We start from the raw sequence: 26,399 nt of genomic DNA, 5'->3' as shown, positions 1-26,399 counted from the left end.
AAGGCACTAGCTGTCTAATAGTTTCATGTATCATTACTATTACTATATGTATCTTAATGTGGTCTATGTAGGTTTTTATCAGAAAGTGTACCCTTCTATGGTTTATTATTTTATATTCTGGTGCCTTTTATCTCAGATACAAACCATGAACAGTAATGATAGTCACTGACATATAAATCTTAGTAAAAAGTGATTAAAAATTTAAAACCCAGTATGAAAAACACATCTTGTTAGAATAAATTAAAACCTTTTATTGTTTAAAAAAATTGTTAACATATTGCCTCCAGGCATTTCTTTGAAATGGAATTTGCCTCATAAAACTAATTTAGTTCATTCATGACAGTTTTTGTGTTGCTCTAAACTATTTTTGAAATTTTTGATTTGCTAGAGCATGAAAGTTATTGCATGGCAGAGATGTTTGTCTACACATTTCTATTCTGACATGCTCTAGTCAATTATTGTTTTGCTTTCTTCTTACTACACTAATAATTAGTATTGCAATCACTGCCTGAAAGACATGCAAATTTAAAATCAATACTACTCCAAATTAAAACGTTTTCAGGATGAGGAGGTTTCGAATGATGCAAAGGGGATATTTTGGGTTACATGATATAAAAGAATACCATGAATACATGAGCATTCCCATGAATTCCCTGAGTATCTATGCATATGCAAAAACCTGTGCATGAATGTTCATAGCAGCTTTGTTCACAATAGCAAAAAAACTGGAAACAGTGAGTGAAAGGTTAAACAAACTGTGGGACTATGGAATACTCCTCAGCAGCAGAAAGGAACAAACCAGTGATAGATGCCCCCAGCTGGATAGACTTCAAGCGGATTAGGCTGAATAAAAAAGCCAATCCCAGTTACATACTGTGTGTTTACATTTATGTGACATTCCTAAAATGACACAATTATGGATCTGGAGAACAGGTTAGGCATAGGGAGAGGAGTAGGCAGTAGATACGGCTACAGAGGAATGGCACAAGGGAAACTTGTGGCAATGGAACAATTCTGTGTCTTGATTGTGATGGTGGCTACACAAAGCTATATGTGACAAAATTGCATAGGATTACACACACACACACACACACAAACGAGGGCACTGTTGATTGTACCAATGTCAATCTTCCGGTTTTGTTATTATGCTATAGTTATGAAAGAGGTCAGCATTGAGGGAGGCTGAGCAGTGCATGGACCCACCTAAACATTTCTTTGGAACTTCCTGTGAATCTATAATTATTTCACAGTACCAGTTTTAAAAGTAGGCTGGCTGGGTGCAGTGGCTCACGCCTGTAATCCCAGCACTTTGGGAGGCCAAGGCAGGCAGGTCACTTGAGGTCAAGAGTTCAAGACCAGCCTGGCCAACATGGTGAAACCCCATCTCTACCAAAAAAATATAAAAGTTAGCCAGGCGTGGTGGCATGCACCTGTAGTCCTAGCTACTCGGGAGGCGGAGGCATGAGAATTGCTGGAACCTGGGAAATGGAGGTTGCAGTGGCCCAAGATTGCACCACTGCACTCCAGCCTGGGCAACAGAGTGAGATCCTGCCTTAAAATAAATAAATAAATAAAAGTAGGCAAATAGTATAATGAACCCCTGTGTACTCATCACGTTATTTTACAGTTATCAATGTATGGCCAATCTTGTTTCACTTGTATTCCTACCCACTTTCCCCTCCCCCTCCCATATTATTTAGAAGCAATTCCAAGGTGTTGTATCATTTTTTCCATAAATATTTCAGCAAAAGTAAGAATCATTTATTTTTACACATAAACATAATTTTATGAATAATTTTAATGTAGTAGTCATCTAATTCCTAGATATTTTGCCTTCTTAATCCATCAAGGTCCATTACCCCAATTTATCAATTTATAGGGTTATTTCTTTTTTCCCTTTCCTGGTTTTCCTTTTACATCCTTCTTTCCTTTCTTATCTTTTGGAGAGGTCTTTCCTTTCTTTCGTGGTTTTAGTAGTTCACCGAATTTCCCAAATCCTTTCCGTACCATTGTTCCATGCCACCATGCCTGAATCTGAAAACAAGATAAACCCAAATTCAGCATCGGTTGGTATCACAATGAACTAGAAATTGTTAAATCTCTTTATTCTGATACGTGGTCTTGAAGACGTGGAGAATGGGATGTGATTAGAACTCTAAATTTTATTTTCTATCTTTCTCAATTGGCCAGACATTCAGACAAATTTTTTTTTTTTTTTTTTTTTTTTTTTGAGACGGAGTCTCGCTCTGTCGCCCAGGCTGGAGTGCAGTGGCGCAGTCTCGGCTCACTGCAAGCTCCGCCTCCCGGGTTCACGCCATTCTCCTGCCTCAGCCTCTCCGAGTAGCTGGGACTACAGGCGCCCGCCACCACGCCCGGCTAATTTTTTGTATTTTTAGTAGAGACGGGGTTTCACTGCGGTCTCGATCTCCTGACCTCGTGATCCGCCCGCCTCGGCCTCCCAAAGTGCTGGGATTACAAGCGTGAGCCACCGCGCCTGGCCCAGACAAATTTTTAAAAAGATGCATTTATTGTTTTTTATGTGCCAGGGCCTGTTCTAGACTTTTGCGCAACAGCAGAGAAATAACTGTCTCAACTTTATGGAGCTCGCATTCCAGTGAGGGAAGAGATAGTGAAAAATAAACACATGAATGTTCAATTTGTCAGACGGCGATGAGTGCTACGGAGAGTGACTGTGCATGGTGAGGGGATCTGAGTGCCTATTCCCTGCCTTCCCGCTCCTTACTGGGCTGTCTGTGCTCCTGCCTAAAGCCAGCCCTCACTTGTTCCCTGGATCCTATTCCCTCCTACCTACCCAGCAACACCCCTCCTCTAGTAGCATACCTGTCCAGTGGCTCCCCATTTCTCTCTGAATAGAAGCCAAAGTCCTTACATGGCTTACAAGGCCGTCTCTGATCTGCCTCCCCAATCCTGACCCCTCTAACCTCTTAACTCCCCTTTCCCTGGCTCACTCTGCTCCAGCCGTGCGGGCCTCCTCCCTGCTCAGACACACAGGCACAGGCACAGTTATGACTCAGGGCCTGTACATTGGCTGCTTCGTTTGCCTGGAACTCTTCTCAGTATTCAGATGGCTCACCCCTCCGCTGCTTCAAGGGTTTACTCGATTGTCATTGCTGTGGACTGAACTGTGTTGCCCCAAATTCATATGTTGAAGCCCTAATCCCCAGTGTGAATGAATTTGGAGAAGGGGCTTTTTGGAGATGATTAGATTTAGATGCGGTCATAACTGCAGGGTCCTCATGGTGAGATTAGTGGCCTTATAAGGAGAGACATCAGAGAGTTAGCACTCTCCAGTGCAATCTCTCTCTCTCTCTCTCTTTCTGTCGTATGAAGACACAGGGAGAAGTCAGCTTCTACAGGCCAGGAAGAGGGCCTTCCCCAGAGTCCAATCATGCTGATACTCTAACCTTAAGACTTCCAGCCTCCAGAACTGTGAGAAAATACATTTCCATTGTTTAAGCCGCCTGTTCTATGCTATTTTGCAGCCTAAGCTAAGACTGTCATTTTTTCATTGAGGCCTACTCTGACAATCTTATTTAAATCAACCACTTCCCCACCTCCACACACTACTGGCAATTTCAGTTCCCCTTAGGCTAACCTTTTTTTTTTTTTTTCACAGTAGCACTCTCTAACATAGTATTTAATTTTATGTTTTATATTTCATGCTTTTATTTCCCTCCTACTAGATTTTAAGTACTGTGAGGACATAAATACTTGTTTTGTTCACTGATGTATCTCAATGCTTAGAACAGGGTCTGGTACATAGTAGAAGCTCAATAAATGTTGAATGAATAAACAAATGAAAGGAGGTGGCTGGGGGTATGCTGTTTTATATAAGGTGGATCAAGGAAGGGCTCTCTGATAAAAGGACATTTAAGCAGAGATGGAATGAAGTGAGGGCCAGAATCTTGCCTATATCTGGGGGAAGCATCTCTGGGCACAGGAAGAGCCAGTGTTAAGGCCCTGAGCCAGGAGCATGCTTGGTCCTTGGAAGAACACCAGGGATCTGCTTGTGACTGAAGCCCAGTGAGAGTAGGAAAGATGAGATGGGGAGTGAAAACAGCAGACCAGTCAGGATCCAGGGAACAGCACTGCTCTCTAGAGACATTTTGGACATTTATGGGGCTTTTTGTTGTCTTAAGGTTAAGCAGTCTTCAATTGTGTGGCCTGCACCCTGGTCTACAAAGCCTTTCCAACGATGTGCAGGCATGGATAGGTTGAAGACAGTCCATTTCCTGAGCTTCAACTTTCAGATGTATCCCTTCCTAAAATCATCCCGAGAACAGAACTGCAGATCCCCCATCCCAGTTGCCCCTTTAGTGCTCCACAGAGGAAGGGCATGCCTTGCACCCACCTGAATCTTACTATGGTGCATTGCCCTGGACTCCAAAAATCGTTAGGACACAGACACAGACACAGACACAGACACACACACACACGAAAAGACAATTCAAAGTGCAAGTGTTGATGAGAAAATGAATGACTCTAGGGACTGGTTAAGCAATCCTTTTGCAAGACAGGTGGTTTCTAATTCTACCTTCAAGAAAAATAAGGGAAGCCTAGTTGACATGTCAGCTAAGACCTGCTATCGATTTGGGGGTATAAATCTGGAAGAAGCTCAGAGATGCATGAAGCATTGTTTTTTTAAAATAAAACATTACAGACAAAAAAAGCTTCTTCTGTTCTCATTAACTCATCTATGTGAACAAGGTTTCTCAAGGCTTTCATCTGTAAAATGAAAAACAGAAGTAGAATCTATAATAAACCCTGTGTTATTCTAATAATCATCAATATTTATGCATGAATATATAAACTACACTAAAAAATCCCTCTCATTTTGGTACACTGTTGTAAAAAATCCTATATGTCTAATAATTATTAAAATTTGTAAGAAATTTTATGTTGTTTTAGGTGATTTTATAGTACTAACAGTTGTAGTGTATATACATTTTTAAATTTTTAAAATTTAATTTATATAAATATTTTTGTTGTCTAGAAGTACAAAAGAGCAATCTATGAAAGACTTATATGTGTGTACATAAAACCTTAGGATCAATTTTGAGGGGAAAGTAGAATGGAAGTACATGTTTAAGAAGAAAAGGAATATGATATAAAAATTCTACCTATAAAATAATAACTTGTTTGAGTATTTGTAAATTGGTGTTGACAAATCATAGTGATATTCAGTTTCCACTGGATACAGTTAAAATATTGGTCTAACAGCTCTATTTTAAAATGTCAGCATTTAAAATTCACTGGAAATTACATCCTTTGCAATGATTTAAACTTGTGGCCAACAATGTTAAATATCATTTTAAGAATGTGTAAGAGGGTGCACGGTTTTTCAAAATGCTTTTAGGAAGTATTCAATTAAAAACCACAACTTTCATTCTTTCAAGTGTAATCCATCCTGAGCATATACACATTGAAATAACTATTTTATTTTATTTTATTTTATTTTATTTTATTTTAATAGCTGTCATCCAGGCTGGAGGGCAGTGGCACGATCTAGGCTCACTGTAACCCCCGCCTCCTGGGTTCAAGCGATTCTCCTGCCTCAGCCTCCAGAGTAGCTGGGATTACAGGCATGCACCACTATGCCCAGCTAATTTTTGTATTTTTAGTAGAGAAAGGGTTTCACCATGTTGGTCAGGCTGATCTCGAATTTCTGATCTCAAGTGATCCACCCACCTCAGCCTTCCAAAGTGCTGGGATTACAGGCGTGAGCCACCGAACCTGGCCTGAAATATATATTTGTATATAAATTACTTTTCTTTCTCCTTTAAATTGCAACTCAGGCATTATTTTGATTTAAATTATGTCCTTTTGTAGGTTTTTATTATCTCTGAATTTATTTTGGAATAGTAAAAGAGGTATCACAAAAGATTTATCATAAAATGGAGGACATTAGATCTGATAGGGTTGAGGGCTATTGAGAGAGGGTTTTACGGACCGAAGACTTGACTCTTACTCTGAGTGTAATGGAGGATTGCCAATTTCAGTGGAGTGGTGAGCTCTAGCCCATGTTTTAGCAGCATCAGTGCAACTGCTGAGCAGAAGGTATATTGTAGGGGAGCTGGCATGGAAGCAGGGACAATAGTCAGGGGGCTTATGTAGTCATCCAGGTGTGAGGTGATGGGGACTTGGGCTAGTTGGAGAATAAAGAACACTGGCTGAAGTGGACACATTCCAGACCTGTCCTACATCTCCATGGGCTCAAAGGGCGAGAGCAGAATTACAAGGATCTCAGCCCTTTGATCCTAATTAACGGCAGCTCAGAATCCTGGGCTCAGCCTCTCATCTATAAATGCTTTCGTTTCTAATTTTTCAAACTTATTTTATTGCTTTTGTTAATACAAGCTTTTTTCATTCCAATGAAATAGTCCAAGAATTTTAGATTGTTTGAAATGTTGAAGTTTTGGTTTCCTTTGCCTATTTGTTGGCATCTTATTGGACAAAGAAATAAGGGACATAAAAGACAAAAATGCTAGGGCTGACATTTAAAAATCTTCTTACTTAGCCCTGGGAACATAAAAGTTACCAAGTAACTTCTCTTTTCAGAAGCAGGACAAGGGGGTAAGGAGTTGCTCCATAGGATAATCTGTAATGTGTTTACCATTAGACTCCCTCTAAAGCAACTGTTATCAAGAATCTGGGCTGATTTTACCTTTGTTGCCATTACATTCCTGTTTCTGTTTTCCTTGAGGTATTTCCATATGGCCTCATTGCCTTCAGCACACACTTCTTTTGGGGGTTCTTCCATGGGATTGTCCATCAGTGTCAGAACCTTAAGATTCACTAGGGAATCCAAATTCTCTGGAAGATGGGTGAGCAAGTTGTCCTCCAGCCGTAATTCTTTCAAAGCTGAAAAGATTTTTTTGTAATGGTGGATCAATCTTAGAACAAACAATATTAACTTGTCACCTAATCCTGTCCACATAGGTGAGGGATCCAATTCTGTCTTTGCAAAAGGAATGAGAGGAAGGATGCACAAGACCCAACAAAACTTTTCTACCATCTAATAAAAGTTCTAGCTCTATGTTTGCTCCTTCTCATAATGAAGAGAACAGAATTCAGTCTCCAGATATTCCAAATGTTTTGTTTGTTTACAGCAACAGTTTTTAGCTGAAACTGACAGCCCACTGGGAAAAATCACTCTCAGACCCTGCTGTTCCTAAGGTCAGCAGACTATTGATTTTTTTTTTTTTTTCTTTTTTTTGAGACAGTCTCACTTTGTTGCCCAGGCTGGAGTACAGTGGCATGATCTGGGCTCACTACAACCTCTGCCTCCCAGGTTGAAGCGATTCAAGTGCCTCAGCCTCCCAAGTCGCTGGGATTTCAGGTGCCAGCCACCACACTTGGCTAATTTTTTTTTTTTTTTTGAGACAGAGTCTAGCTCTGTCACCGAGGCTGGAGTGCAGTGGCGCGATCTCTGCTCACTGCAACCTCCACCTCCTGGGTTCAAGTGATTCTCCTGCCTCAGCCTCCTGAGTAGCTGGGATTACAGGCACCTACCACCACACCCAGCTAATTTTTGTATTTTTAGTAGAGATGGGGTTTCACTGTATTGGCTAGGCTGGTCTCGAACTCCTGACCTCATGATCTGCCTGCCTTGGCCTCCCAAAGTGCTGGCATTACAGGCGTGAGCCACTGCACCTGGCCTACAGCTTCTTTATAACAATTCAAAGTTGTTGAAGCCAGCGTCCATAAATATTAGAGACAGAAAAATAGAAAACACTGAAAAATTTTGAGAATATTTCACTCCTCCAGGGACCAAGGACAGGATAAAAATTTGTGGTCAGGAGCATTACTAAGGAGTACTGCATACAACCCCTTGCCTCCAGTTTTTTTTTCTTTTTAAAAAATTTTTTTTATTTTTATTATTTTTCGAGATGGAGTCTCGCCCTGTCGCCAGGCTGGAGTGCAGTGGCGCAATCTCAGCTCACTGCAACCTCTGCCTCCCGGATTCAAGCAATTCTCCTGCCTCAGCCACCCAAGTAGCTAGGATTACAGGCACGTGCCATCACACTCAGCTAATTTTGTATTTTTAGTAGAGATGGGGTTTCACCATATTGGCCAGGCTGGTCTTGAACTCCTAACCTCAGGTGATCTGCACGCCTTGGCCTTCCAAAGTGCTGGGATTACAGGCATAAGCACTGCGCCCGGCCTTGCCCCCAATTTTTGAATGTCTTATGAGTAGGCATCCGCTTCCACTCTAATATCTCTTCATTCTTTTTTCATTAAAGAATAGCCATAGTTTGGGCCGGGTGCGGTGGCTCATGCCTGTAATTCCAGCACTTTGGGAGGCTGAGGTGGGCAGATCATGAGGTCAGGAGATCGAGACCATCCTGGCAAACATGGTGAAACCCCGTCTCTACTAAAAATACAAAAAAAAAAAAAAAAAAAAAAAAAAATTAGCTGGGCGTGGTGGTGGGCGCCTGTAGTCCCAGCTACTAGCATGAACCCAGGAGGCGGAGTTCACAGTGAGTTGAGATCGTGCCACTGCACTCCAGCCTGAGTGACAGAGCGAGACTCTGTCTTAAAAAAAAAAAAAAAAAAAAAAAAAGAATAGCCATAGTTTGATAGTTTGAAAACATGTGCATAAGCCTAGGATTCACAAAAAAAAAAAAAAGAAGAAGAAAAAAAAACATTTAAAATCTGGTCCCAGTGGGTGCTCAGCAAAAGCATCTTAAGTGGATGGATGAATGTACAGACGAAGAATGGCTTAGTGTAGTGGAAAATGTTTGGCTGTTTAAATAGGAATCATATATAGTTTTCCAGGTCAATTATGTAGCTCCAAGGAAGTCCCCTGCTAATTTCACCACTCCGGACCAATACCTTTTCTTTTATTCAAGTGACTGGGTGACCTAGATGAAATTTACTGCAGGATCCCAACTCCAAATTCTGGCATATAGTAAGTGTACAGTAAATTATTGTTGGTAGTGTAATAAATGTATGGGTGAATGCTAATTTTCTTAGCAGTTGCTATTTACTTTTCCATTTTAGTAAATGACTTAACTGCCTTTGCAAGACTCTTAGCTATACTAATCAGGACACCTGGCCTCCCCCATGTCGCTAAGTGAGCCCTGCAAGGAAGTAATGGGATAGACTCAGTTCTCTGAACACTGAGATCGGTCTTTAGCAAAGCAAGGAAGCCATTCGCCACGGGAAATGCTGGCCACAAACTCTACTAGGCTGTGAATCTACTAAGTTTCCTCACCTTGTGCTTGGCAAATGGCATCTGGAAGTTGCTTAAGCAAATTGTGCCGGCAATCAAGAACTTCTAGGTTAGGCATTGACCCCAAGGATACGGGCAGGTACTCCAGATGATTGTTCTCTATATATAGCTCTTTGAGACTCTGAAATAACATGAGTGTACCATAATAATATACCTTGATTAATTAATTATAATAACCAGAATCACCTGTGGGTGCCCATGCATTTTTTTTTTTTTTTTTTTTTTCCTTTCAATGGGGAAATTATGCATTGAGTTAAAGGGAAAAAGCATGTCTAAAGGACCATCATCAAGACATAAAATTATTTTTGAGTAAATCCATTAGACTTAGTTTCCATTTATGCAGGGAAAAGAGACTACAGACATCTAGTGCTTATTTGTTTCACCAGAACTTTATGAAAAAATAATTTGAATAATTTAACTACATTTATCATTAACTCCTTTTTAATAGCTAATTATCTGTGGCAGTTGCTACAGAATGATAATTGCCTCAACTATCAACCCAATATTGCCTCAGTGAAAGTAGCCAAAATTTTGCACAGGGAATGGGTTTGAATGTATTCAGAATAACTATTTTCTTTTTTTTTTTTTTTTTTTTTTGAGACGGAGTCTCGCTCTGTCACCCAGGCTGGAGTGCAGTGGCGCAATCTCGGCTCACTGCAACCTCCGCCTCCCAGGTTCACGCCATTCTCCTGCCTCAGCCTCTCCGAGTAGCTGGGACTACAGGCGCCCGCCACCACGCCCGGCTAATTTTTTGTATTTTTTAGTAGAGACAGGGTTTCACTGTGGTCTCGATCTCCTGACCTCATGATCCGCCCGCCTCGGCCTCCCAAAGTGCTGGGATTACAAGCGTGAGCCACCGCGCCCGGCCACTATTTTCAACTCCACTGGGCAAAAATCTAATGTTTGTACTTCACTCTAAGATTGTGGCATGACAGGTACAAAGGAAAAGCTGATGAAAGGTGTTCTATGAACACAGGGCAAAGGAATGGAGAATTAGGAAAAGACACCCTGTGTCATAGTGAGAACTACCTATGCTGTGCATGGCATTGCATGACTGGGGTTATGTGGTGGCCCACACCTACTTTATCATCAATAAGAGTGCAGCAGGTCAGACGCAGTGGCTTATGCCTGTAATCCCGGCACTTTGGGAGGCTGAGGCAGGTGGATCACCTGAGGTCAGGAGTTCGAGACCAGCCTGGCCAACATGGCAAAACCCTGTCTTTACTAAAAATACGAAATTAGCCAGGTGTGGTGGTGGGCGCCTGGAATCCCAGCTATTTGGGAGGCTGAGGCAGGAGAATCGCTTGAACCCGGGAGGTGGACGTTGCAGTGAGCCATTGCACTCCAGCCTGGGCAACAAGAGCGAAACTGTCAAAAAAAAAAAAAAAAAAACAAAAAAACAAAAAAACAGGAACATGAAAAAAAAACCAGTTCTTTAAAAGATGAATATATGAAGACACCCTAGTATGGCTACTTTGAATGAAGTTATCCTGTTGCTTTGCAAGTATTCCTCACAGCCCTGCAGATCCAGGAAGCTAGTGCAACATGATTTCCCTTTTCCAATCAGGTAGAGAGGTCACACTTCCCCTTACAGGAAATCCTGGGCACCAAAATGTAGGCTCCCAGCATGTCGCTTGTATGATACTCTTTAACTTCAAAATAGTCCAGTTTTCAGGGGGCTACTTATAAAAAGTGGAAATTAAATGGAAAGAGATATGACCCAATTTCTGTACATGAAACACACCAAATCACACAGTGGAAAGAAGTATGGCAGGACATATCCAACAGCAATCACAATGAAATGTTGAAGAGTTGTTCACGGACAGTGGAAACCTCAAAATGTAAAAATGATTGATTGTCTGAAGCTGGAAATCTAGTATGGATGATTCTACATTCACCCTGTGGAGACCTCATATTTTCTCAGTTTCAGCCAATTTAAGAGGCAGTGGCAGGTGCTTCTTAGCCTGCTCATTTGGGGAGGCTTACCTGCAGTTTCCTAATGTGTTCTGGCACATAGGTAAGTTTGAATCCCTGGTCTTGCCCAATGTATAATTTCTCTAAAGACGCTAAAGAAAGGACTTCCTCCGGAAAGGAAAGGAACTCATTTCCTGTTAGTCCAAGTATCTTCAGTTTTGAAAGTGAGCCCAATTCTGAAGGTAACTAGAAGTATTCCAAAAAGATAAGTTTCAGGTCAAGATTATTTTTAACAGTCAGCAGAGATAAATTGGGCTTTTGGTTTTGAGGCAGACTGCTAAACAAGTGGAGTAACTTAGCCTCTCCTACTGTTGAAAAATTTGTGCACATATCTGCATTACAGTATTTATACTTGTAGATCTAAAGTCTCTGATTTTACTTTTATGCACCACTTTAAACTGGAGCAATTTTTTATGGCCGGGCTCTGTGGTTTATGCCTTTAATCCCAGCACTTTGGGAGGCCAAGGCTGGTGGATCACCTGAGGTCAGGAGTTCAAGACCAGCCTGGCCAACATGGCGAAACCCTGTCTCTACTAAAAAATACAAAAATTAGCTGGGCGTGGTAGCGGGTGCCTATAATCCCAGCTACTCGGGAGGCTGAAGCAGAGGAATCTCTGGAACGTGGGAGGCAGAGGTTGCAGCGAGCCGAGATTGTGCCACTGTACTCCAGCCTGGGCAACAGAGCAAGAATCTGTCTCAAAAAAAAAAAAAAAAAAAATTGGAACAATTTTTAACCTATGTTCTTGCCATTTATGGACTGTAGTGTGGCAACTGCTTGACACTATAGAAAGAAAAATACTAAAGTTATGTGTAATTTTGCAATAATAATATTCATTATAAATTCAGTTATTGGAACTAATAAATTTAGTGATATGACTCTTCATCCTAAAAGGCTTTAATAATTTTGAAACTTCAGTTGAAATCTCAGTTGGAGGCAAGCATATATTCACACCATTTCTAATCAGTGTTCAGTGAACTCCATTATGATCCTATTGTGTCATGTTCTGCTTTTCAGTGAATACCTTGGCTTGTGTACCCTGTGTGGGAACTGGGTCAGCATTTCACAGAGTGCCACACTTTCAGGGCTGGAAGGCCTTAAGAAGGTTCTCTATTTCAACATTCTAATCCAGTGGTTGCATACATTCTATAGCGAGCCATCCAGTTGTATCTAAACACCACCTCCTGTGAAGAAAAGCTCATTATCTTCTATGGCTACTTCTAATCATCAGATTTCCTACTTTAGTACAGCGAAAATCAGCTTCACCGTTATGTCCGTCTATCGGTTTCTTTCTGGACCATGAGAACGACATGGGAAAAAAAATCTCATTTTTTTTTTTTCTTTTTTTGAGACATCGTCTCGCTCTGCCGCCCAGGCTGGAGTGCAGTGGTGCGATCTCAGCTCACTGCAAGCTCCACCTCCCGGGTTCACGCCATTCTCCTGCCTCAGCCTCCCGAGTAGCTGGGATTACAGGTGCCCACCACCACGCCTGGCTAATTTTTGTATTTTTAGTAGAGATGCGGTTTCGCCATGTTGGCCAGGCTGGTCTCAAACTCCTGACCTCAGTTGATCCACTCGCCTCATCCTCCCAAAGTGTTGTGATTACAGGCGTGAGCCACCACACATGGCCTGGTTTTCTCCTTTAATAGAAGGAGAAATAAAATCCATCTAGGTACGCATTGAAAATCAGATATTTTTTGCATGCACACAGGCAAGTAGAAGCTACTAGTCAGGCTTTAAGAGCTAGTAACCCATGAGTTGAGTCTTTGGGGAGGGAGAGATAATGAGCTGGCTTAAAGGCCATGTTTCATTAAGGAGAGAAATGCATTGGAAGGTGGTATTAGCATGAGAGGAAATTGAGAAGGGAGGACAAATGCACACATACACACAAAACCCATCAGAATAACTGAAGAGGAAAAAGCAATGGTACATAGAGATTATCATGTTCAATACAATAATATTTAACATGTCTACATTTCAGTGCAGTTTGGCTTGTGGTAAAACTTGGTATTGGATGAAGCTTATTTTTGTTAACAAGCAGTCTGTGTGTGATTCGCTCCTTTGATTTCTTAAAATTTCTCTCAGAAAAGGATTAGGTATTATTCATGGCTCAGTATAATGTGTTATCCTTCCCACATGTACTTTATATTTTAAGTCTTGCATTCCAACTGCAGAATGACAGACTTAGTCCACTAAAAGGAATTTCTTACATCAGCAGTGGAATAGTTCAGGGATGGGCTCTCATGGAACCTCAAAAATCCTCCAAGGTGAGTTGCTATATCAGTAGAGATTAAGTCCTAGTATCTCATTCTAAATCTACAAGTTACCATCAAAATGTTTACTTCCTGAAAGGCAGCTTTAAAACCCCACAGCAATTTGGGGAAAAAAGTTCTAGAAATAAAAAATCAAATAAAAGATTTTTTAGCAGCCGGGCACAGTGGCTCACACCTGTAATCCCAGCACTTTGGGAGGCTGAGGTGGGCGGATCACAAGGTCAGGAGTTTGAGACCAGCCTGGCCAATATGGTGAAACCCTGCCTCTACTAAAAATACAAAAATTAGCCGGGCATGGTGACAGGCACCTGTAGTCTCAGCTAATCGGGAGATTGAGGCAGAAGAATCTCTTGAACCCGGGAGGTGGAGGTTGCAGTGAGCGGAGATGGCGCCATTGCACTCCAGCCTGGGCAACAGACCGAGAGCTCATCTCAAAAAAAAAAAAAAAAAAGATTTTAAAAAATAAATCTGTAAGGCCCCAGGACTTTTATAATGTATAGGGAACACATGAGACTGGTGTCCATGGCCAGGTAAAGCAGACCTATTATTTGATTATAGTTGCTGATTTCCAAATTCCCCTTTTTACTCTCTCTACAGTTGTCTTTTGCTCTTAACAGCTATTTTTTTTTCTTTTTAAATCAAATATTATAGGCCAGGCATGGTGGCTTACACCTGTAATCCCAGCACTTTGTGAGGCCAAAACAAGTGGATCACTTGAAGCCAGGAGTTTGAGACCAGCCTGGCCAACATGGTGAAACCCCGTCTCTATTAAAAATACAAAAATTAGCCGGGTGTGATGGCGCACACCTGTAGTCCCAGCTACTTGGGAGGCTGAGGCAGGAGAATCGCTTGAACCCAGAAGGCAGAGGTTGCAGTGAGCTGAGATAGCGCCACTGCACTCCAGCCTGGGTGACAGAGTGAGTGAGACTCCGTCTCAAAAATAAATAAATAAATAAATGAGATTAAAATAAATAGAATATTATAAAATAATAAAGAAACATAAACCCATGCATGCCCAATTGCCCAAATCTTTTAATAAACAAAATGAAATACTGCAATTAAGTTCAGTCCCCTTGTGATATCTTCCCCATTTGCTTTCTTGGTTTTTAAAGACACATTCCTACATTGCCCAGCATGGTCTTGAACTTCTGGCCTCTAGTGATCCTCCCTCCTTGGCCCCCCAAAATGCTGGGATTAGAGGAGTGAGCCACCGCATCCAGCTGCTTCCCTATTTTGTTGACTTCCTTCTCTCTTCCCAGAGGCAGCCACCTTCATGAATTTAGTTTTCTTCCAGTCAATATTTTATATTTTCATTATATATAAAAATATCCATAAAATATGTGTTGTCTGTATATGTGTGTATGTATATACATATATATATATGGTTTTGTGTGATTTTAAAATTTATAAATGGTATCATAAGGTTCTGCAGTTTGATGCAGAACCTTAGGTTTTCTTTTCAATAAACATCACAATTTTGAGATCTATCCATATTGGCAATACAGTACCAGTTCATTAAATTACTATATAACTTCGTTTTACGAATATATTGATGTTTATTTGCCCACTCCCCTACTGACATTTAGACTGTCTCCCATAATGTCATGATTATCAACAATGCTAAATGACCATTTTTGAATATGCCACTCTGCACACACGGGACAGTTTCTCTGGGGACATATCTGGTTTTGCACTTTCCTATGGATGGAACTTTAGGCTTCTAAGGCTGTATGCATTAGAAACATCTGCTGTTAACGGAAACTCTGTCGGGAGATGGTCTTTGTTAAGAATATAGACCCTGGGCTGTGCGCAGTGGCTCACACTTGTAATCCCAGCACTTAGGGAGGCCGAGGCGGGCGGAACACGAGGTCAGGAGTTCGAGACCAGCCTGGACAACACAGTGAAACCCCGTCTCTACTAAAAATAGAAAAATTAGCTGGGCATCGTGGCAGGTGCCTGTAATCCCAGCTATTCGAAAGGCTGAGGCAGGAGAACCGCTTGAACCCGGGAGGTGGACGTTGCAGTGAGCTGAGATCACGCCACTGCACTCCAGCCTGGGCAACAGAGCTAGACTCCGTCTCGGGGAAGAGAAAAAAAAAAAGAAAAAGAATGTAGACCCTGGAGGCTGGCAGCTGTGGGCTGGAATCGCGGCTGTATCACTTACAGGCTGTGTAGCCTTGGACATGTTAGTTAAGCTCCCTCTCTTCCTTCATATACCATTGAGGACACAGTGGTTGTGAGGTAAATGAGATGATCCATGTAAACACTTAGCTCAGTGACTGGCACATAAACCCTCTAAATAAACATTAGCTACTATTATGATTACTGCTGCTGTTAGGGAAAAAGAAAGTAATACAAAGTATCACCTTGTTGGATATTTAGTAATCTTGGATTTTCGCCCATAAAGTCAGTTCAAATTTGCTGTTTAGACACAGAACCAACTTAGGGCAGGAAGGACCCTGGATGACAACATAGTGACAGCCAGAAAGGGAATCCGTACCTGTCCTATTTTATTGTCATCCAGTCCCAGGACTTCAAGGTTCTTCAGCGCACAGATCTGCATCGGGCAGTGGTCCAGATGGTTCTGGCTTAGGTCCAGGCAGCGCAAGTTGACCAGGCACCTGAAGGAACCCCGCAGCCTGTGCAGGCCGGTGTTTCCCAGGTAGAGCAGGTGCAGCGAGGTCCACCCGCAAATGAGGCGTGGCACCTTCTCCAGGCGGTTCCCGCTCAGCCCGATTTCCGTCATCTTCCTGAGCTTGGCGAGGCTCTTCGGGATGGAGCGGAGGAGATTGTGGGATAAATCGAGCACTGACAGTTGGCTACACTGGCACAGGGACGCGGGCAGAACGGGAAGGTTGTTAGAAGCCATATAGAACTTCTGCAGCCCCGTCAAGTGTCCGATCTCTTCTGGGATGGCACCGATTTTGTTCTCGTCCAGGTCAATGATCTCCAGGGTGTAGAGAACACAGAGCTCCTGGGGGAAAACTTCAAATTGGTTTCGCTTCAGGTAGATCTCCCTCAGCTTGGTCTGGTTCACTATTTCCTTGGGCAGACATTTCAGGTGGTTTCCGGTCAGTCCGAGCAGCTCGAGATGGTGGAGGTTTTTACAGATGACGACGGGAATTTCCTTCAAGTCGGTCTGGTAGAGCCGGAGCTCGCGCAGGGCGTGGAGGAAGCTGACGACGACAAGGGAGGGGCAGAAGATGGGGTTGTAGCTCAGGTCCAGGCTCTCCAGGCTGCTCAGCAGCCCCAGCGCCGGGCACAGGCTCCTCAGGTTGTTCTTGTCCAGGTAGAGGACCCTGATGTTCTTTAAATGCTGAATCTCCTTGGGAATTTCTTCAATCTGGTTATTCTCCAAATGCACTTCTTCTAATTCTGTGAATGTGAAGATCTCCAACGGTATGGCAGTCAAGCTATGATTAGAGGCATCAATGAAGAATGTTCTGTCATTGACGTGCTGTGGATCATTTCTCTGATGAATTTTAGGTGAATGTTCTACTGATATTATGTGTTTTGACATTATTGTGAAGAAAAGCTCAAATATTCAAAATCTGAAATATTGTGAAAAGGATGAAAAAAAATCAGAATTTACCTACCACCAGACTTGCTGTCCTTAAGAAAAATAAAATTAAAACCTAGTTGATTAAACTTAGTGCTTGAAATTATGACAGAACATAAAATTTAGGTTTTTGCATTTCATATTAGAAGAATTAAAGTGTAGACTCCTTCCCCTAACACGTAGACTCACATGAAAAAAAAAAAGAGATTAACTTCAGTTTTATTTATTTATTTATTTGTGAGACAGAGTTTCGCTTGTGTTGCCCAGGCTGGAGTGCAATGGTGTGTTCTTGGCTTACTACAACCTCCACCTCCCAGGCTCAAGCGATTCAATTCTCCTGCTTCAGCCCCCCGAGTAGCTGAGATTACAGGCACCCGCCACCATGCCCAGCTAATTTTTTCTGTAATTTTAGTAGAGATGGGGGTTTCACCATGTTGGCCAGGCTGGTCTCAAACTCCCGACCTCAGGTCCACCCACCTCGGCCTCCCAAAATGCTGGAATTATAGGCATGAGCCGCTGTGCCCAGCCTAATTTCAGTTAAAAAAAAAAATGCCTGTTCTGAATGTTTCCAGTAGGATGTAGAAGGTTGCAAAAGATCCTTGCTCCTACCATAACACTGAGAAAACACTAGGGAAAAACCTCATATTTTAAAATACAGTATTCCTTAAAGCCACCAGAGAGTCGAAGATACAAAGAAAGCTAAAACAACAACAACAACAACAACAACAAAAACACTATATTCTAGAGATGCACCAACCTTTTCTAAATAACTAGAGACGGGTGAGTAGACCCTCTCATGCCTCATGGCATTTGCAAGTTTAAGGACTGTCAGGCAGAGAAACAACCCTTTAATAGGCACAGGCAAAGGAACTTCTGGGAGAAGAATAAACCTGCCAAACTTTTAACAGTCATGTGTGGGCTGGCATAGTGGATTAGAATCTGGAGTAGCCCCAAATGCAAAGTCAGTTCTCCCCACTAACTAGTTCTTTCCATTAGTCTTTGGTTGGTTAAACGGCCATAGGGAAAATTGCAGGCCGGACTAAAGAACAGAGACAGGTCCTGTAGTTTCATGGTCTTAAGTACCGAAGCCTGGCTGCAAGAAGCTTAACTCTGTCTAAGTGAGACATTTGGAACTGCAGTTAATTGAAATGAACTAAAGCCTAACCCAGAAACAAATTAAAGTCTCTAATAAATGGAGAGACAAATCATGTCCATGGATTAGAATATTCAGTAATGCTGAGATGTCGTGAACCCGGGGGGCAGAGCTTGCAGTGAGCCGAGATCGCGCCACTGCACTCCAGCCTGGGCGCCAGAGCGAGACTCCATCTCAAAAAAAAAAAAAAAAAAAAAAAGATGTCAGTATTCTCCTAATTGGATCTATAGTTTTTACACAATGTTAGTCAAAATTTTAGCAAACTTTTTTTTTCTTTTTTGGTAGAAGTTGACAAGCTGATTCTAAAATTTCTATGAAAATGCCAAGGAGCTAAAGATAATCTTTAGTGAAAAAAAATCAGCAGACTTACACTACTAGGCTTATAAATCTTATAAACGCAAGATGTGAATATTGTATTTCAGAAGAGTAAGTCTTTAGTACACACACACACACACACACACACACACACACACACACAGAGTCTATTGGGAAAGGCAGAGAACAACATGACATGATAGTGGCAAGGTTGGTGGTAGCGTCTTTGAACTTCTCTTTAGGATGAAGGCAGTCCTGCTAGAGTATCTGGGCCTCTTATCCATCACAGAGGCCCAGTGCCTAGATGAAGGGGATACATTTCTAGCCCCATACATAATACTGCTATTCCTGAAAACACAACACTATGTGCTTCAGGTGCTTGTTGCTTTATGCCTGGACTCAAAACCAGCTCCGAGACAGTGTTATTTAAAGAGAAGGAAAGATTTAACATTGATTTTGTTTAAAACTAGCTGTCTCCAGCATTTTTGTCACTTAGTCATCAGGCAGATTAAATTTATCTAATACTGTTCAGTCCTGGAAGATAAAATCTCCAGTTTCCTACTTGCAAATTTCTGAAAATTCTCCACAGTATGTAGACTGAGGTGATAATACAAATAAAAATGGGGAACACCAAGAACACTGATTATGTATTCCAGGCTTTACTTAAAGTAACCTAATTAATCTTCACAATAATCCTGTGCAGGAGGCATCATTATTAGCCCTGTTTCCCAGATAAAGAAATTATATAACTAAAAGAGCTCCTCTCAGAACATGGTAGGAAGTGGAGTAAGAGCAGAGAATTGGACACAACCTCACCTAGATTGTTAACATCACTCATTTACAGGAAACCTGGCATTTATTAAAATCATTCTTCTTGGGTGTGAAATTTTAGACTTGATTTTATTGTGCAGCATTACAACAAAGTCACCTGGGAGAAATTTATGTGGATTAGAATTAATAGGAGGGTGTCTGGAAACATGAAAGAACTTATTTCTCTTAACATTCATCTTTCTCCATAATAAGACCTGCTTAGAATATCTGATTGTGTGTGTATGTTATCTCACCTTAATCATATACCCCATCAATTTGATGGCCCTCTGAAAGCTATATATACACCCATATTTCACGTTCATTTGTGGATTTAATAAAAGGAGATTGTATTTGCAATAGCTTTGCCAGTAATTCTGCCACAGTAAATGAGAATGGGGAAGATTTGGTCTTTGTTGGCCATTTTTTCTCTAGGGATTGCTACCCAAATGTGATCAAATTTACTTATTATTACAATCCAATATTATGGTGGGGTGATTTCTAAATTAAATAATTGTGACATCTTCATTTGAAGGAGCCAAGATTTGGATAGTTTAACAATGAGCTTTCTTTGTGTAACTCTAACCCCTGAGAAAATCATTTAAGAAACTAATCAGCCCTCTCAAATTTACAGGGAGTGTTGATGCTTTTGTTTCCAAGTCTGTCTATGCACAAACTAGATAGATAAGACTAGGTTCCTGAGGTTAATATGGTGTGTGACTCTCTCTGATAGCATAAAAACCCATTTCTAGTTAAAAGAATTTCAAAATTTTGCTTAAAACTTCACTCAGCAGATCTTTTCCTTCTAAAATCCGGTGAATCACAAACAAACTAAAAGTAACCTTAATTGATTTCAGACTGGAAATTCATGTAATGGTAATAAAGAGTGGCAGCATATGCCACTCCAAAATATGCCACTTTGGTATGAGGATTACTTTAAGCTAAAGACACTTGAAAAATAGCAGATGCAAGAAGTGTATTCTAATCTTCCCTTTCCCTCCTTGAAAACAGGAAATAAAATCTTGCATGTGAATCACGCCTTCCCTATACCAGAAAGAAAATTCTTCAACAAGGAGTCATAGCTGAGAGAATTCTGTACAAATACGTCTTGTTAAAAAAAAAATTCCTGGAGGCAGAGCAAGATGACTGAATAGAACCCTCTAGCAATCATCCCCTCCAACAGGAACACCAAATTGAACAACTATTCACACAAGAAAGCACCTTTATAAGAACCAAAGATCAGGTTTGCAATTACAGTCCCTGGTTTTAACATCATAGCAAAGAAAAAGGCACTGAAGAAGGTAGGAAAGACAGTCCTGGATAGTCAGAACCATCCCTCCTCCATCCCCCAGCGGCAGCCATGTGGCACACAGAGAGAATATGTGTGCTTCGGGGAGGGAGAGGAAAGTGACTGTGGGGCTTTGGAACGGACTTTGGTGCTGCCTGTCACAGTGGAAAGCAACATCGGGTAGAATTCAGGTGGTGCTTATGGAGGGAGCATTTAGACCAGCCCTAGCCAGAGGGGAATTGTCCATGCCAGTGGGTGGAACCTGAGTTCTGGCTAGCCCACCACTGTGGGATAAAGTGCTCTGGGGGTTCTAAATAAACTTGAAAGGCAGTCTAGGTCACAAGGACTGCAATTCCTGGGCAAATCTTGATGCTGTGCTGGGCTCTGATGAATTGCTCTTGAGGTGCTAAATGGATTTTAAAAAACAAGACCCAATGATCGATCTGTGGCCTACAAGAAATACATTTCACCTATAAAGACACACATATGCTGAAAATAAAGGAATGGGAAAAGATATTCTATGCAAATGGAAAACAAAAAAAGCAGGAGTAGCTATACATATATCAGACAAAATAGATCTCAAGACAAAAGCTATAAAAAAAGACAAAAAACGTCATTATATAATGATAAAGGGGTTCATTCAGCAAGACGATATAACAATCATAAATATACATGCACCCAACGCTGGATCACCTAGTTATGTAAAGCAAATATTACTAGAGATAAAGAAAGAAATAGACTCCAGTACAATAATGGCTGTTGATTTCAGCATTGGATACTTTCAGCATTGGAGAGATTAAGAAAGAAAATCAATAAAGAAGCATTGGACTTAATCTCCACTATAGACCAAATGTACCTAGATATTTACAGAACATTTCATCCAACAGCTGCAGAATACACATTCTTTTCCTCAGCACATGGATCATCTCAAGGATAGACCATATTTTAGGTCACAAAACAAGTCTTAAAAATTTCAAAAATATCAAAATCATATTAAGTATCTTCTCTGAGCACAGTGGAATAAAACTAGAAAGCAATAAGAAGAGGAAATTTGGGAATCATACAAACACGTGGAAATTAAACAACATGCTCCTGAATGACCAGTGGGTCAATGAAAAAATTAAGAAAATTTAAAAATTTCTTGAAACAAATTAAAATGGAAACAACATAACAAAACCTATGGGATACAGTGAAAGCAGTACTAAGAGGCATGTTTATAGCAATAAATGCATACATCAAAAAAGCAGGAAAACTTCAAATAAACAATATAATGATGCATCTTAAAGAACTAGAAAAGTAAAAGCAAACCAAACTCAAAGTTAGCAGAAGGCTGGGAGTGATAGCTCACGCCTGTAAACCCAGCACTTTGGGAGGCTGAGGCAAGTGGATCACCTGAGGTCAGGAGTTCAAGATCAGCTTGGCCAACATGGTGAAACCCTGTCTCTACTAAAAATACAAAAATTAGCCAGGCATGGTGTGTGCCTGTAATCCCAGCTACTCAGGAGGCTGAGGCAGGAGAATTGCTTGAACCCAGCAGGCAGGGTTGCAGTGAGCTGAGATCATGCCACTGTATTCCAGCCTGGGCAACAGAGCAAAACTCTGTCAAAAAAAAAAAAAAAAAGTAGAAGAAAAGAAATAATAAAAATCAGAGCAGAAATAAATGAAATTAAAATAAAGAACAATGCAAAAAATTAATAAAATGAAATGAAAAGTTGGGTTTTTTGAAAAGATGAACAAAATCAATAAACTTCTAGCCAGATTAAGAAAAAAAGAGAGAAGATCCAATAAATAAAATCAGAGATGAAAAAGGAGACATTACAACTGATACAGCAGAAATTCCAAGGATCAACTATATGTTAATACATTGGGAAACCTAGAAGAAATGGATAAATTCCTAGATATATACCATTTACCAAGATTGAACCATGAAGAAATCTGAAACCTCAATAGACCAATAACAAGTAAAAAGATCAAAGTCATAATAAAAAGTCTCCTAGCAAAGAAAAGCCTGGGACCCAATGGCTTCAATGCTGAATTTTATCAAACATTTAAAGAAGAACTAATACCAATCCTACTCAAGCTATTCTGAAAAATGGAGGAGGAAAAACTACTTCCAAATTCATTCTATGAGGCCAGTATTACCCTGACACCAAAACCAGACAAAGACACACCAAAAACAAACAAACGAACAAAAAAACAGAAAACTGTAGGGCAATGTCCCTGATGGACCTTGATGCAAAAATCCTCAATGAAATGCTAGCAAACTGAATTCAACAACACATTAAAAAAATCATTCATCATGATCAAGTTGCATTCATCTCAGGAATGCAAGGATGGCTCAACATACACATATCAATCAATGTGATACATCCTATCAACAGAATGAAGGACAAAAACCATATGATCATTTTAATTGATGCTGCAAAAGCATGTGATAAAATTCAACATCGCTTCATGATAAAAATCCTCAACAAACTGGGAGTAGATGGAAGATACCTCAACACAATAAAAACCATATTTAACAGGCCCATAGGTAGTATCATACTGAATAGGAAATACTGAAAACCTTTTGTCTAAGATCCAGAACAACACAAGGATGCCCAATTTAACCACTATTATTCAATGTAGCACTGGAAGTCTTAGATAGAGCAATTAGAGAAGAGAAAGACATAAAGAGCATCCACATTGGAAAAGAAAAACTCAGATTATATTTGTTTGCAGATGATATAATCTTATATTTGGAAAATCCTAAAGACTCCACCAAAAAAATTATTAGAATGGATAAACAAATTCAATAAAGTTGTAGGATACAAAATCAACATACAAAAAGCAGCAGCATTTTTATATGCCAACAGCAAACAACCAGAAAAAGTAAGAAAATAATCCCATTTACAGTAGCTACAAATAAAATAAAATACCTAGGAATAAACTCAACCAAAGAAGTAAAAGATCTCTGCAATGAAAACTATAAAACATTGATGTAAGAAATTAAAGAGGACACACACACACAAAAAGGAAAGATGTTTTATGTTCTGGATTAGAATAATAATTATTGTTAAAATGTCCATTTTATCCAAAGCAATTTACAGATTATATACAATTCCTATCAAAATACCAAAACCTTCTTCACAGAAATAGAAAAAATAATCCTAAGATTTGTATGAAACCACAAAAAGACTCAACATAGCCAAAGCTAACCTGAGCAAAAAGAACAAAACTGGAGGAATCACATTACCTAAATTAAAATTTATATTGCAGAGCTAAAGTAACCAAAATAGGTTGGGCGCGGTGGCTCAGGCTTGTAATCCCAGCACTTTGGGAGGCCGAGGCGGGTGGATCATGAGGTCAAAAGATCGAGACCATGGTGAAACCCCGTCTCTACTAAAAATACAAAAAAAAAAATTAGCCGGGCGTGGTGGCAGGCACCTGTAGTCCCAGCTACTTGGAGAGGCTGAGGCAGGAGAATGGAGTGAACCCGGGAGGTGGAGCTTGCAGTGAGCCGAGATTGCGCCATTGCACTGCAGCCTGGGCGACAGAGCGAGACTCCGTCTCTAAAAAATAAAAATAAAAAAAAATAAAGTAACCAAAATAGCATGGTACTGGCATAAAAATAGATACATAGACCAATGGAACAGAATAGAGAACCCAGACATAAATCCATACATCTACAGTGAACTCGTTTTTGACAAAGGTATCAGTAACATATATTGGGGAAAAGATAGTTTCTTTAATAATGGTTCTGGGAAAACTGGATATCCATATACAGAAGAATGAAACTAGACCCCTATCTCTTGCCACATACAAAAATCAAATCAAAATGGATTAAAGGGCCAGGCACAGTGCCTCACGCCTGTAATCCCAGCACTTTGGGCGGCAGGGGCAGGTGGATCACTTGAGGTGAGGAGTTTGAGACCAGCCTGGCCAGCATGGTGAAACCCTGTCTCTACTAAAAATACAGAATTAGCTGGGCGTAGTGGGGGGCGCCTGTAATCCCAGGTATTCTGGAGGCTGAGGTGGGAGAACCGCTTGAAGCTTGGAGGCAGAGGTTGCAGTGAGCCAAGATCAGGCCACTGCACTCCAGCCTGGACCACAGAGCGAGACTCTGTCTCAAAAAACAAACAACAAACAAACAAACAAATACCCCGAGACCCTAGTAGTCACAGACACAAGCGGCTGGATGTTAAGAGGAACACACCGGCAGAGGAGCACACAGGTGGCTGGACATTGAGAGGAACAGAGGAGCAGAAGAGCACACTGACAGGCACCAGCAGACGCTGCCAGGCCATCGACAGGCAGCACGATGTGTAGACCGAGCGGAATTTGGCCAGGGCAGTCAGTGGAGAGTCTGGCTGCTGAGCGGCCAGACTCCAGGGGAAAACCACCTTTCCACTCCATTCCCTTTCTGGCTCCCCATCCATCTGCTGAGAGCCACTTCCACCATTCAATAAAACCTTGCACTCATTCTCTAAGCCCACTGTGTGATCCGATTTTTCCGGTACACCAAGGCCAGAACCCCCAGGACACAGAAAGCCCTCTGTTCTTGCGATAAGACAGAGGGTCTAACTGAGCTGATTAACACAAGCCGCCTATAAACAGCAAAACTAAAAGAGCACCCTGTAACACACGCCTACTGGGGCTTTGCTTCAGAAGCGAGCTGTAAGCATTCACCCCTAGACGCTGCCGTGGGTTCGGAGCCCACGTACCCCACAACCTGCCCGTCTGCATGCTCCCCCTAGAGGTTTGAGCAGCAGAGCACCAAAGAAGCAAGCCACACCCCCATTGTTACCGGTAGAAGGAGTTCAGGTTCTTGGCGTCTTGAACAAAGAATTGGACAAAATGCACAAAGCAAGGAAGGAATGAAGGGATTTATTGAAAATGAAAGTACACTCCACAGTGTGGGAGTGGGCCGAGCATAGGCGCTCAAAGGCCCCGTTACAAATTTTTTGGGAGTTTAAATACCCCTTAGAGGATTCCATTGGTTACCTGGAGTACACCCTGTGTAAATGAAGAGGATGAAGTAAGGTTACAAAGTCGTTTATGGTGTACACCCTGTGGAGAGGATATTTCTTGTTATAGCCGAAGTGTGAATCGGCCTTATGTTCCCTACCTCCAGACCCAATTTTCCTGCCTCACCATCGCATGCCCTGCAAGGGGGATAAGGAAACTATTACCATTTCAGTATCAAGGAAATGAAACTTACCAGATCATCACATCTGGACAATGAGACACCAGATCCCTCACCCATCATGATTCCCTAAGCGACCACCTGATTCCTGTTGACCAACTCCTCTTCCTTACCCCTACCTAATTCCTGATTTCCTGCAAGTAGTCACATTTCTTTCTTGCTATATAAACCCCTGATTCTAGTTGGCTGGGGAGACAGATTTGAGACTGATCTCCCATCTCCTCGGCTGCAGCACCAGATTAAAGCCTTCTTCCCTGGCAATTCTCATTGTTTCAGTGATTGGCATTCTGTGCCAGGAGCAGCAGGATCTAGACGGAAGCCCTGGCCTTTTAGTAACACATGTGGGTCTGGCCCTGCCCGCCTCCCCGCTGTCTATACTGATCTGAGTACTTTCAAGTACCTGCGCATGCCCAGAACGCATCAAGCATTCTGTCGTCTGGCAGCCTCCTTCGAACCATCCAGATGTCACCTCCTTCAAGAAGCCCTCCCTGGTGGCCCCGCCCTTTGGGAGCACAAAACCCTTTATGCCCCCAAAGCCTTACGCCTTTATCATGTGCTGATGCTACTCTCTGCTTCTTCGCTGGCCCGGCA

The 26,399-nt window shown here is 41.4% G+C and overlaps 1 protein-coding gene across 3 annotated transcripts; it reads right to left on the bottom strand.

The window, feature by feature from the left end:
* Positions 1-188: 188 nt before the first annotated feature.
* On the bottom strand, positions 189-26,375 carry LRRIQ4 (leucine rich repeats and IQ motif containing 4). 3 transcript variants are annotated; one of them, XM_063621634.1, is made up of 6 exons: positions 26,351-26,375; positions 16,002-17,052; positions 11,243-11,416; positions 9,239-9,377; positions 6,686-6,882; positions 190-2,034 (listed from the first exon to the last, which is right to left on the bottom strand). In XM_063621634.1, exons 2-6 carry the CDS (start codon positions 17,019-17,021, stop codon positions 1,882-1,884), a joined length of 1,683 nt encoding a protein of 560 aa, XP_063477704.1. In that variant the 5' UTR covers positions 17,022-17,052; positions 26,351-26,375; the 3' UTR covers positions 190-1,881. The 3 variants fall into 3 exon arrangements, with proteins under 3 accessions (XP_063477706.1, XP_063477704.1, XP_063477703.1); XM_063621633.1 differs by lacking the exon at positions 26,351-26,375 and adding an exon at positions 26,209-26,328; XM_063621636.1 differs by lacking the exons at positions 11,243-11,416; positions 26,351-26,375 and adding an exon at positions 26,209-26,328 and having other exon boundaries at positions 189-2,034.
* Positions 26,376-26,399: the final 24 nt, after the last annotated feature.

The sequence above is a fragment of the Symphalangus syndactylus genome, chromosome 17 (genome assembly GCF_028878055.3).
Source record: "Symphalangus syndactylus isolate Jambi chromosome 17, NHGRI_mSymSyn1-v2.1_pri, whole genome shotgun sequence".
Classification (NCBI taxonomy): Eukaryota; Metazoa; Chordata; class Mammalia; order Primates; family Hylobatidae; genus Symphalangus; species Symphalangus syndactylus.
This window is presented reverse-complemented; position numbering and strand designations above follow the sequence as displayed.

Bases quoted from the DNA above. Each gene is read 5' to 3' on its own strand.
- LRRIQ4 (XM_063621634.1), bottom strand. From the start codon at position 17,021: ATGTCAAAACACATAATATCAGTAGAACATTCACCTAAAATTCATCAG. The intron at 6,883-9,238 runs GTGAGGAAACTT...AAATCTTTTCAG, and splicing joins TGCCATTTGCCAAGCACAAG to CTTTGAAAGAATTACGGCTG. The intron at 2,035-6,685 runs GTAAAATCAGCC...TCTTGTTTTCAG, and splicing joins GGAATGTAATGGCAACAAAG to ATTCAGGCATGGTGGCATGG.